This window comes from Miscanthus floridulus, chromosome 1, assembly GCF_019320115.1.
Source record: "Miscanthus floridulus cultivar M001 chromosome 1, ASM1932011v1, whole genome shotgun sequence".
NCBI classification, from domain to species: Eukaryota; Viridiplantae; Streptophyta; class Magnoliopsida; order Poales; family Poaceae; genus Miscanthus; species Miscanthus floridulus.
This window is the reverse complement of record NC_089580.1, coordinates 103678814-103689887: the sequence shown is the minus strand read 5'-3', so window position 1 is coordinate 103689887 and position 11074 is coordinate 103678814. Positions and strand designations below refer to the sequence as shown.

General features: G+C 43.4%; 1 protein-coding gene and 1 pseudogene across 19 annotated transcripts; one reads left to right on the top strand and one right to left on the bottom strand.

Moving 5' to 3' along the window:
* Positions 1 to 1684: 1684 nt before the first annotated feature.
* On the bottom strand, positions 1685 to 3129 carry LOC136460834 (cyanidin 3-O-rutinoside 5-O-glucosyltransferase-like; annotated as a pseudogene).
* A 66-nt stretch (positions 3130 to 3195) lies between these two features.
* On the top strand, positions 3196 to 7284 carry LOC136538215 (uncharacterized). Of its 19 annotated transcripts, none has more exons than XR_010779263.1 (6): positions 3196 to 3926; positions 4389 to 4481; positions 4849 to 5083; positions 5170 to 5255; positions 5358 to 6354; positions 7009 to 7284. XR_010779263.1 is itself a non-coding variant. In XM_066530208.1 (5 exons), exons 3-5 carry the CDS (start codon positions 4926 to 4928, stop codon positions 7112 to 7114), a joined length of 306 nt encoding a protein of 101 aa, XP_066386305.1. In that variant the 5' UTR covers positions 3196 to 3926; positions 4389 to 4481; positions 4849 to 4925; the 3' UTR covers positions 7115 to 7284. The 19 variants fall into 19 exon arrangements, 1 of the variants encoding a protein (XP_066386305.1); XR_010779258.1 differs by having other exon boundaries at positions 5164 to 5255; XR_010779259.1 differs by having other exon boundaries at positions 5151 to 5255.
* Positions 7285 to 11074: the final 3790 nt, after the last annotated feature.

Here is an 11074-nt window from a genome sequence, read left to right as displayed (position 1 = left end):
GGCCGGTGGCAATACAAGGCGGGAGGGTAATTTTAGATGAATTTTATAAGCCAAAATTTCTAAGTCAATAGATCGAAAATAGCTCTTTTGCAAAAAAAAGAAATTATATAGGATTCGAAATTATATAGCATGGATGTTATATATTTATTAAAAAATTAAATTACTAAATAGCAATGAAAATAGCTCGAGAATCCCTTTTGTCTGTTTATAAAAAAAATGCATTTTATACAAAAGTACTGCAAAGTGATTTTCCATCTATCTCCGAGATATAGGCTAGAGTGGTATGTATGAGCCTAAACATATCTTTTACAATTTTTTTAAACCATATTGGAGGTACATCTTGATTCTTTGAACGCGAAAATAAGTTGATAAGATCAGGTCTAGCCTCCATCCTTCATCCCCCTCTTATAGAATGGAAAACAGAAGAGGTGTCGACGATGTTGATGCATGTCCCGCTCGTATTCGCGCCCTCGTCTTGACTTCAATAACAATGTCTTCTCCATTCTCGCGTGAACACTTACTTGTTGACATCACCAAGTAGCTGTCCATGATCCATCCTCCAGCCCTCGGTCCCTCGGTCCAAGCCTCCACATTCGTCCTTCACTGCTCTTGGTCCATCGTCACTAACTCGCTTGACCATTCTCCATTATCATCGACCGTCTCAACGTTCAACACATGCACATCACAAGATAAGAGACGTGTTGCACATACACAACAACAAATCTGAATAGTTTTTACTTGCACTAACTCTAACAATATCTCAGCAAGTCCCTACAAAATTCTAGTAGCTTTGATTCCTACTCTAATCAGAAGCACCACACAAGAGCTACTATTAACACGTTAATCCAGCACCAGGCATAGAACTCGATGGCTTGGAGTTGTATGGGCCAGGTGTATTCCTCGGGTTTTGATCAAACAAGCCCTAACTCTCTTGGTAAAAAAATATTGTTCTCGCTTTACGAGAAGTTAATTCATCTTAATTTAAAATTTTGACATGTAATAGGTATCATTAGACAAATAATGAAATTTATTACCATACTAGACCTTTTTGGAGCTAGAAACATTGACACTTGATTTAAACCTAGATGATACATTAGTCAACATTTGTCTATTTATAATTTTTTTTAAATGTAATAATACCTAAAATTGGTCACAAAATTCTACACATTGACACATTAGCATATTTTAGGTCCATAAGAATTTCATAAAAATTTCAAACAATTATAAGAACTCCCCGCACATTGGTTTGGTCATTGCGATACAAGCCATGTAAGCGCATGCAATGCGGTCTTCACACTCTCTATGTTGAAGTTAAAAAAATTTAAACGAGCTTGGATGAAATATGATCAGATGAAAAAGTGTAGATTTCGACGGGTTCTGAAACCTTCTAGTTGAAAATTTTCATTTAAATTTATTTGGAGTCTTATTTTAAAAATCAATCCAAATTTTTGGCCGCCACCGCCACCGCTCGTTCTTTCTCTTCTCCCGCCAGGGCGCCACCGTCACGCGCTCGCTCTACCTCCGAGTCCAAATTTTTCAGCCACTTCCGTCTGTGCTGCACGCTCACCCGCCCAATCTCGGGGCTTTTACATTTTTACTATTATAAAGATTGTCACTCATCCGAATATCACTCTTAGAATGACATTTACAACTTTGCCAGATGAGAGAAGTTTTAGTTTTAGATTTACCACATTTGTGCATGTGACATGCCACGCCAACTCGACACGCTGGCATGAGCATGTGAAATGTCGTTGCTACCCCTACCTTGCTCCTCTCTCTCCATTCCCGACAGCTGGGTCCCGCGGCACCTGTCACTTCTAGGTGGACCCCACTCGTCAGCTTCGTCTTCTAGCTCCAGCACCTGGATGGGAGACACGAAGCACCCCACCGATGGGTGCGCCAGCACCCGCTGCTGGTCGCACCACTCCACCACCATCCCCGCCGCCGTTGCCGCCATCAGGCAGAGCTCCTCGGCGTGGCCCTCCCTGCGCACCACCCACAGGTAGGGTCGCCCATCGGCTTGCAGCCCGTGGAGGACCTCCTCGGCCTGCCGTCTCGTGTATCCTAGCAGGCTCCCGAACGAGAGGTAGACGATGGACTTCTACGTCGCCATCTCGTCGTGCTGGAAGAGATGGATATGTGCTAATTCGCTTGCTTCATCGTTCTTCAATGGAAGTGGAACTCCGGACCGACGGCGAAGACGTCCATGTATGGCTGGAGTGCTTGAAGTGCAACGTCTTCCAGCGCGCTGAACGTGTTCACCAGAACCGCCGGCTTCTCCTCGTCGATCTGCTGAAATAGCTCGTCCATTGATTGGAGCACCATCTTGGACAGGCCGTCCTTCGTCTTCGCGGTGAAGAAGAAGATCGGCATGTCGCGGGTTCTAAGAGGGCGTAGCATGCCTGGAAGAGTGACCTCATCATCGGACCTTAGGTTTCCCCTTGTCTCATGGCGGACGGCAATGGCGAGGAGGCGGAGGAGCTCGTCGTGGCCATGGAAGTAGTGGTAGTACGTGGAGAGAACGGTCGCTGGCTGGATCCAGTAGATGGCCAGCGGGAGGCCGTGCGCGCGGGCGACCTCACCGACCACTGGCATGCTCAGGGTGCACACCATGCAGGTCACCGGCGGTCGACCGCTACTAGCTCTGGCTGCGAGGCGGCTGACGATGGCGGAGAGGGTTCTGAAGTTGGCTTCATGGCGCCGCGCCCTGTCTTTCGAGTCGGTGGGCCAGGTCCCGTCGTCTATGCCGTCGGAGAACGGGAGGTAGGAGAGGAGGGGAACATGTGGCGGTGGCCGGAGAGCGAGATTGAGAGGGTGGCCGTGCAGCCGCTGGTCTAAGCCAGGCGATGCACGAGCATGCGTGCAGGGTTGACGTGGCCAATGGCCTTGCATGTTGTAGGCCACCACGAGGAAGTGCCTTGCATGGAGTGGCTGGATAGATTGGCCGATTGACTGTCTTCCATCCAGGTGCTGGAGCTGGAAGACGAAGCTGATGAGTGAGGTCCACCTGGAAGTGACAGGTGCCGCAGGATCTAGCTGTCGAGAATGGAGAGAGAGGAGCCAGGCAGGGGTAGCAACGACATTTCACGTGCTTATGTCAGCGTGTCGAGCTGACATGGCATACCACATGTGCAAATATGGTAAATTTGAAATTAAAACTTCTCTCGTCTGCTGTACCCAAATCAATCCTCCAAATCGTCTTGCCCTCCGAATCATGCCGCCGCCCTCCCATTCGCTGTCCACCCCAAACCTCACACCACCCCGTCGCATTCACCTTCCTCTATGACGACGGCGGCGGCTGTGATGGTCAGCTCGGCGGGCTCCCTGACGGCGATGCTGCAAGAGCCGGCGCTGGAGCTCAAGCTCCACGAGCTCGCGCGTAGGTGAGATTTCCCACTGTCCTCCATCGACAAGACCGCGGTGGTCCGCGTGTCGGTGGATTTCATCCAGGTTTCCCCCCGGCCGTAGGAGCCGGCGGGACCAAGACGCCGCCGTGGCCGCGATGGACGACGGTTTCGCGAGGGCGCTGGTGCCGTAGTACCCGGCCGCCGGCCACATCGCGGACGCGAGCCCCGGGGAGCCCGTAGTGGGCTGCACCGGGCAGGGCGTCTGGTTCGTGGAGGCCGCCGCGAGCTGCGCGCTTGCCGACGTGAACTACCTCGAGTGCTCTCTGCTCATCCCCAAGGAGGAGCTCCTCCCGCGCCCTCCCCCGAGTAGAAGCTCGAGGACCTCGTCCTCATGGCACTGATTCGTTCGCTCACCTCCAGATTCCCTTGTCTGATTCGAGTGTCCGGCGACAACCAAGATTTCATACGCTCGATAGCCGGATCCGGGGAGAGATCGTCTTCAGGTGCTGAGAATTTGCGTCGCTTCCGGAGGTGGTCGGCGTGATGCGGGAGGCCAAGGAGGCGCTCACCTTGGAAGTTGTAAGTTCTCCTTGGTTTGTTCTCTTTATGTTTCCTGGGTATATATTCTTCTGACGACTCTATGAATCTTTGGCAGTGGCAGAACCAAAAGATTTTGTATATCTACTAGACAAATGCCCTCATGACTGGCTTTTCTGCACCTTTATAGTTGTAGAGACTAATTAAATCATGTTGCTAGGAAAACAATTGATTTGAAAGCTGAAGTGGGCACAGAATTAATCATGTATCTGACAAAGATGCATTCTTTTTTATACCATGTACATGAATAATTATTTATCTCAAGGATGTATGACTGTATGTTATATTATATATACACATAAGTATAGATTGGTTCAGGATGTGATTCTCCTGATTGTCATGTATTTACCATTTTTGCAAGAGAATAATCAATCAATTATCAGTTTCCTTTTGTATCAGTTATACTATTAAATTGTACATATTAAAATTTTGTTTGACTTACAGCTACTACTTGAAGGCTGGACTCTCATTAACGGCTGAGCTCTCGAGGCAATAACAAACAGCACAAACATTGGAGATGGAGCTATCATATTTCAGGTGCTTTCATGGAGCTTACTACATTTAACATGTACTACTTAATGAACAAAGATTTCGGTGACCACATATTATATGATGCATGCCTATCTTTCCAGTATAGTACATGATACATGCTTTGTCATGTAGCCACTAGCCAGTATATGACATTAATAATTTTATTTAGGACCATTTCATATGAGTACATATGTACCATTCATTTACTTAACTAGCTGTACAAATATTAGATGTTATAGTTTTTTTCCAGGTTATATTCAACTATGACTTTTCAGCTCGTTTTGCAACGTTGAAGACTATTTATTTCTAAATTGTTAGCTAGTGCTCTCTTTAGTGGAAAAACTGATCCAGAGGTGATTGTAAATTGTCACAGCGTGGAGCTGAGGAGCACCTGAGGAGTGGATGCAAATAATTTCTTCATCATGAATACATGAGTGCGCATCCCCTTGCATGTTCAAGTGCAAGGAAATGCCTAATCAAGTATCCATTATTTGCAACATTCAGCAAGCTTTCAGTGATGATCAGGGGGCGAAGGAGCAGGCCACTGATGATGAGGAGAATGACAACTGGGAGCTCCCTGCAGGAGAGTTGCCTTCTTACAGCTACAGGTAGAGATAATCGCGAACTTGAAGCATGGTTTTGTCTACAGAAGAGATTCAACACCTCCAGCTTCAGTTCTTCCTGTCAGCTGCAGGAAATTGAGTAGGTGTTGCCAAATCGATTCTAGCAGATTGGTGGCCAAAGCACTACTAAACGTCTCTAAACTTGTGTATCACATGGGTTGTATTCTTCAACTCTGCAGAATCAGCTAGATTAGCCTGTGGCTTGTGCGTTGCGCTGTGGCTACCTGCAGATGGTCTCACTTGCATCCCTACTCAACAGGTCCCCACCTCAAGGCCTCAGAAGGCTGTGGCGCTGTCCAAGGAAGAGCTGTCCAAACTTGTCTCCACCTCTGGCGCCGTCCAAGACAAAGATAAAATCTGGAAAGAGTTGATAGATTTTGACACAAGCAGGCCCAATGTGTTTATGTCAAAAACTGTAGGTGCTTCTAGCTTCTTTAAAGGGTTTATGTGGGCTGCCCAAGGTGCTAATATGGGATATTGGTGGAAGGTGGAGAATGGAAAAAAGGTTAGGCAATGGGAAGACAATTGGTTAGGATCCTCCAGTCTTGCTATACAATTTTGGTTGTTATATAGAATAGTCAATAAGAAAAACTGCTCCTTTGCAGAGCTTTGGGATGGGGAAAAAAAATTGGAAATGCACTTTTAGGGGAGCAGTAGATGAGGAGCTGTTTGACACTTGGTTGGAAGTAGTTCAATTAGTTTTGACAGTTCAGTTGACTGAGGAAGAAGATGCTCTAATCTGGCAGTTCTCTACTAGTTTTGACTCGAGATAATCTGGCCAAAAGAAGGAAGGTTGAAGATAGTAGCTGCTTATTTTGCTCTGAAGTTGAATCAGTTCAGCATGTCTTTTTTTACTGTGTTGTAGCTTAGCAATAAAAAACATGCAACATGGTACTCTTAATATTGTTACCTCTGCAGTTTTTTGGAGTATTTGGAAACTTAAAACTCAACTATGTTTCCAGGAAATTGGCTGGAAAACCACGGGGATGCTAATGTTCAGGATAGCTGGATTTCTACATAACTGGATAATTCTGTGCCCACCAGAAAAGAAAGAGCTTTTGAAAGAGACTGATTGCTTTCTGTTTTACATTTGTCGAGGACTTATCTTTTGCTGTTTCCATTACTGCTGCTGTCTATTAGTTACTGATGTCCATTTCTTCCATTCCTGTTTATTTGCACAAGAGAAAATGACATTTCTACTGTTTGGAAAATAGGAGTTATCATGGGAACTTACTATCTACAGATGGCAGTCCATTGTAAGTGCCAAACTTTTCTTTGCTTTCCCAGTCTATATTGAGGTCACAATTTGTTTCGGGAGTAAATTTTGTTTCAGCATTCATTCTAGTGATTGAGGTCACAACATTTTTTGGCTGTCTTTGCAACATTATCTTCAATTTTCAGTAACTGTTATGACTAAAACTCTATGTTCAATTAGCAGAATCAACCTTTATCTGGAAACAGTTATACTCATTGAATTTAGTGTGCACTGACATGTGTCGAGGTATGCAAAAGCTTGGGCCACTTTCAGCTTTCCTTGTTAGTGTTTCATTTCTGTGACAATACTGAAACTGAAAGGCTGCATTGAATTTGAGCATTTGACAATGCTGAAAGGTAGATATTTTAATTTTGTTTTATAATGTGTAGAATTTGAGCATTGAATTTGAGCATTTTTTGATCAATGTCTCTTCTTTAACTGAAGTGTATTGCCTTGAATCTGTGAACGCCAAGCACAACCATAATCTTAAATATGTGATTTCACAGATAAATCTGTAGGTTAGCAACGTTGGTGTATTGATCAATACAATACTTGTTTATGATGTAAAATGTAAATTGATTGGACATGTACAGTTAATCAAGATGAGAAATTGTTAGAACTTTTCTTGATTTATGTGGATGTATGATATTTGTAGGAGGTTCACCAAGCTGTACGACCCAGTCATGGACGACCAGAAGACAACTGAAGTGATGAAGAAGTGCAACAACAACAAGGGGCCTCTCACAAGAAATGAAGTGTGATGAACTCATGATGGGGTGGATCTTTTGTCATGAATAAATATGTCTTACCTGGTGTTTATCTTTTATAGTGGCTGATAATTAGTTCATCGCTTGTATGAACAATGATGTATATGTGTATATGACTTGGTAGTTGGCATGGAAGCACTATATGTGTTGGCAGTTGGTTTGTATGAACCAATGTTAGTTTCAGGCTATGTCTGGAACCATATGTATATGTATATGTATATGTATATGTATATGTATATGTATATGTATATGTATATGTATATGTATATGTATATGTATATGTATATGTATGTGTATATGGTTGGCATAAACTAATGTCAATTTTGTGGCTATGTTTGCCCTCAAAATCATGACTAAATACATATTAGTATATTTAAGCAGGCAACTATTTGGTTGAGAAATAGAATCCCTTGGTATGCCAATAATACAAATTAACAGCCTGTTCGGCAGCTCGTATTTGGCTTATAAGTCTTGGCTTATTAGCCAATGAATAATATTTTTCTCTCACATCAAACCAGCTAGCAGTACTTTTAGCCATGGTTTATAAGCCAATCCTGTAAATTAGAATTGCATACGTATGTGGCATGGGATCGTTAGAACTTTACTAGAGGTAAGATGAATCAGGGTGCAAGCATTGCTAATGCAAACGACGTGTGTAGTGTCCATGTCTTGATCATCAAGGGTGTGGTGCTGGTGTTTCTTGATCTCTAGGGCATCGGCGTCTCATTTTGTTTATTTCGGGGGTCGTGCATGTTTTCCTAGCCCTTCACACCCAAAGGCCCACCAGACAGAAGTGTTGCAATACAATACCATATTGCAACGATACACGTTTCTATAGCGACCAAACCGACAAGTGGCAATAGCAACATACTATTGCATCGCTTTAGATATTTAGTTGTAATAAATAGCTACCTATTGCAATGGTCGTGATAAATATTATAAAAAAACTATGGCAATAGCAATAAATTATTGCATCGCCTTTGAAATTTAGTTGCAATACACGGTCTACCTATTGCAATGGTCGTGAGAAATATTACAACCCAACAACACTGTGGCAAATAATTTCAAGCAATAGTAACACTGTTCAATAAGGTTGCAATTGCAACACCAATCAATACTAATGCAACACAATGTCATCATGGCAATATTTTGAACCTATATCAACGCTTTTCACCAAAGGGATGGTATAGGTCTCACCTCTTGCAACGGCGAACGCAAATATTGCAACACGTTGTTTTATGGCAACATAGTCCCCCTGTTGCCACCTTTTTTGACAAATGTTACAAAACACACCCCTATTACAACATAATTTATGGTGATGCAAATGGCGTCACGTGGCAATAGGGTCGAAATCTAGTAGTGAGTATTCAGGGTATTGTGATTTATATTTTCCCAAAGGAAGGCATAGGTTTAAAAGTTTTTATTAGGTACATGAACAAGATAACATGTTGTATAATATACCAAAGTTCATAGTAGGGGTAAGCCATGATAAAATAGGGATAGTGTGACACACACAAAAGACAATCTCAAGGATAAAGAATAAAGAATAGAGAATAAATAATATAACCTAAACAAGAGTAGGCATAAAGAAACCTAGTGTTGCTATGCAAAGATTAGCAGATGATCATACAAATATATGGTTAGGACTTAGTTCTAAGCACCAAGGCACCCAAGGAGACCAAACGAGCACTGGTCTGCCAGCAAGCGCGTAAGGCAATTTAGACTCCTACACCATACCCGAACGTGGGGGATTACAAGAGACGAACAGGGCTGTCACCACCTGCCGCCTACCCCTCAACCGTTGGGCATAGTCATATCCATTGGTTCTCAGTATACTCAAGCACCATGCCCATATACATGAAAACTATCCATGTCCCCCAGGAGCTCTGACCCTACGGATCGTCAAGCTTAGGACAAGGGCAAACCTGAAAGTACAATGAACCGCCACCGTAGCTTAGATCGACTAGCCTAACCACATATGTTGCATGACTAATTGAGCATAGAGATTCGTATACTAAGCTAATAGCATATGACCTTGGCTCTAAATCATAGGCATAACAATGATTGTTTAAGTGGCTTAACTACTAAATGAGCTTGAGAAAAACCTTCGCAAAAACTTGAGAGGAGAGGGAGATGGGGAGCTTGGAATTTCTAGGGGTTTGAGCTAGAATTTGGGGTGTGGCAATGAGCTCCCCTTACATGGCTATTTATAGCCAGGGAAGATGGTAGCCATAGGCCTCTTGGGGGGTCGGTTGACCCCCTTAGTGTCCCTTCTACCCAATTTGAATGATGGACAATGTAACAGACTAGGATTTGATAGTATTGGTCATAGGCACGTCGCCCGAACCCTTGGTGTCTAATTTCTAGGAAATTTTTAGAGCAAGGCACATTGGATGCCAAACAAGAAGTGATGGAAGGAAGATGGCTGGGATAGGCAACATCTAGGGGTCGGTCAACCCCTACTTGCACCTTTTCCTGGTGCATCTTTGGAGGGATTTGTTTCTTGTGCTTAGTGAAAGAGAAAGGGAAGAGTGAGGATGGGAGTTGTGACCAAAGGATGGTCGGTCAACCTCCTTTTGCCACCTTTGCTGTCTCAGTTGTCACCCAAGATCAAGAGTAGAGCAAAGAATCATGCTAGAAGGAGATGATGGAGTGGAAACGTGAAGGGGGGGGGGGGTCAGTCGACCCCCCATTGTCCTTTACTAAGTTCAAATTTTCATGAAAGACTATTCTCAATATTTTATCAAGTGAGGAACACGTTTGGTAAAAAATTAAATATCCAAGAATTTAAAGTGAAAAGAATGCTAAATGGAAATGCAATTTGAAAGTAAAAATAAGATAACTACCGATTTATCTATCGGTGAGGGCTCTGTGTTTTAAGTCCTTAGAGCAAGACTTCTCCGCCTTATTCATTCTTCAGGTGCATCGGCCGGTCCCAGAGATGGAGATCGAGATGTGTGCACCTCCTTCGCCTACCAAATTTGTTCGAGTTCAAGTTGTGATTTGGGTTTGGTGGTTTTGACTTGTTTGGTCTTCTCACCTGTTCATCCATCTTGATTTTCTCATCCTTCTTAGCATTTGGAGGTTGATTCCTCTGGCGTGGTGTTGGATGGGGTCTCCTCTTGGGTTGGCTCACCTTGACCTGCTTGTTGGTTTTATAACCATTGAATGCACATTTTACCTTCCAGCCCAAGAATTGGAAGTGGATTTGTCTCGATCCCACGTAGATGTTTGCATTTGTGGTGTGGAGGAACGACCTTCCAAGAATGAGGGGGTACTTCCTCATTGTCTCCCATGTCTAGAATAATGATGAAGTTAGCGAGGACGTAGTTGTCTTGGATTTTCAGCAAGATATCCCTTGCTAGTCCCTCAGGAAATCGAATCATTTGATCTGCCATCTACTAACAAACAAATGTAGGGAACAAAGGTCCCGCTAGCAAATTATCATAAGTTTACCTTGGACATGATGTTGACACCTGATCCAAGGTCACAGAAGGCGTTGTGGAATGTTTGTGGTCTAATTGAGCATTCGATCATTGGGTGGCCTAGATCTTCCTTATTGGTAATGAATGGTGAATCAAGAAGATAGCCCCAATTTGATCAGAACAAAGGCTTACCGAACCTCATTGTTACCAACTTAATAGTTTCAATAGGATTCCTAGGTTTCCTAGGGATCTTACCTTGCTCAAAGGATGGGACAATGACCGCTAATTGAGCTAATTGTGTTTCTAGCATTTTATTAAAGCTCAGTTGATTTTTAACGGCAGAGGAAAAGCTGTCCATTTTCTCACTAAGGTTTTCAAGAATCTTATCATTAGCCAACAACTTTTTTATTAATACCATCATTGATTTTAGATTGGCCTAAGAAAATATCTCTTAATGAAAGTTGGTTATTGTAAGAATTATTGAAATTATTGCTAGACCCATTACCTCTATTACCTTGGTATAAGGGGC

Bases quoted from the DNA above. Each gene is read 5' to 3' on its own strand.
- LOC136538215 (XM_066530208.1), top strand. From the start codon at position 4,926: ATGTTCAAGTGCAAGGAAATGCCTAATCAAGTATCCATTATTTGCAAC. The intron at 5,084-6,312 runs GTAGAGATAATC...TTTGGAAAATAG, and splicing joins TTGCCTTCTTACAGCTACAG to GAGTTATCATGGGAACTTAC. The intron at 6,355-7,008 runs GTAAGTGCCAAA...TGATATTTGTAG, and splicing joins TCTACAGATGGCAGTCCATT to GAGGTTCACCAAGCTGTACG.